Source organism: Malurus melanocephalus, unplaced genomic scaffold, assembly GCF_030028575.1.
Source record: "Malurus melanocephalus ecotype Western Australia unplaced genomic scaffold, MMel_1.1 scaffold_1996, whole genome shotgun sequence".
Classification (NCBI taxonomy): Eukaryota; Metazoa; Chordata; class Aves; order Passeriformes; family Maluridae; genus Malurus; species Malurus melanocephalus.
In genome coordinates, this window is record NW_026625228.1 from 14,918 (window position 1) to 15,540 (window position 623).

Here is a 623-nt window from a genome sequence, read left to right on the forward strand (position 1 = left end):
GGCAAAGGGGAATTTGTGCCCCAGCATCCCCTAACTCCTCCTGGCAGGGCAGGAGAGGGGAATTTGTGCCCCGACATCCYCCGGCTCCTCCTGGCAAAGGGAAATCCGTGCCCCAGCACCTCTCCAAGGGAACAGCCCCCACTCCTGGAGCCCCCTCTCCCTTCCAGCATTTTCCCCCAGCCCCGGGCGGTGCCCATCCCTCGGCAGGGTCGGGTTTGTGCCCGCTCTGAGTCCCGGGCTCCGTTGCAGAATCGCGGCGCCGGACCATCTACGAGTACCACCGCGTGGAGCTGGACACCAGCCGGATCGCCAGCCTGACCGCCGTGGAGTTCACCCCGCTGCCCAGTGAGTTCCCACCCCAAATTCCACCCTAAACCCGCAGCAGCCCCGCTTTGCAGGGGGAAGAGGGCGATTTTTGCCGGTTTTTTGGGATCCACGGAGGGAGGGGTGAGGTCAGTCTGGTGTCCCCAAGGACCTGCTCGTGTCACCGAACTGTCCCCGGTCCAGCCCTGCCTGGATGGACCCGCTCGGGATCGGCTGAGCCGTGGCACAAACCGCGCTCAGCTTTTTTGGAATCCAGCCCGGGAAGAGCTGATAAAGGAAAGGATCCGCAGGAAATCCCA

General features: G+C 64.0%; 1 protein-coding gene across 1 annotated transcript in view; it reads left to right on the plus strand.

Annotated features, from left to right (window-relative positions):
• Positions 1-345, plus strand: part of LOC130587502 (plexin domain-containing protein 1-like) — a gene marked incomplete at its 3' end in the record, with an annotated part of 14,204 nt that extends 13,859 nt beyond the window's left edge. The window contains exon 7 of the mRNA XM_057388484.1: positions 250-345. Within this exon, the coding sequence (XP_057244467.1) occupies positions 250-345 (96 nt within the window). The remainder of the gene's footprint in view (positions 1-249) is intronic.
• Positions 346-623: the final 278 nt, after the last annotated feature.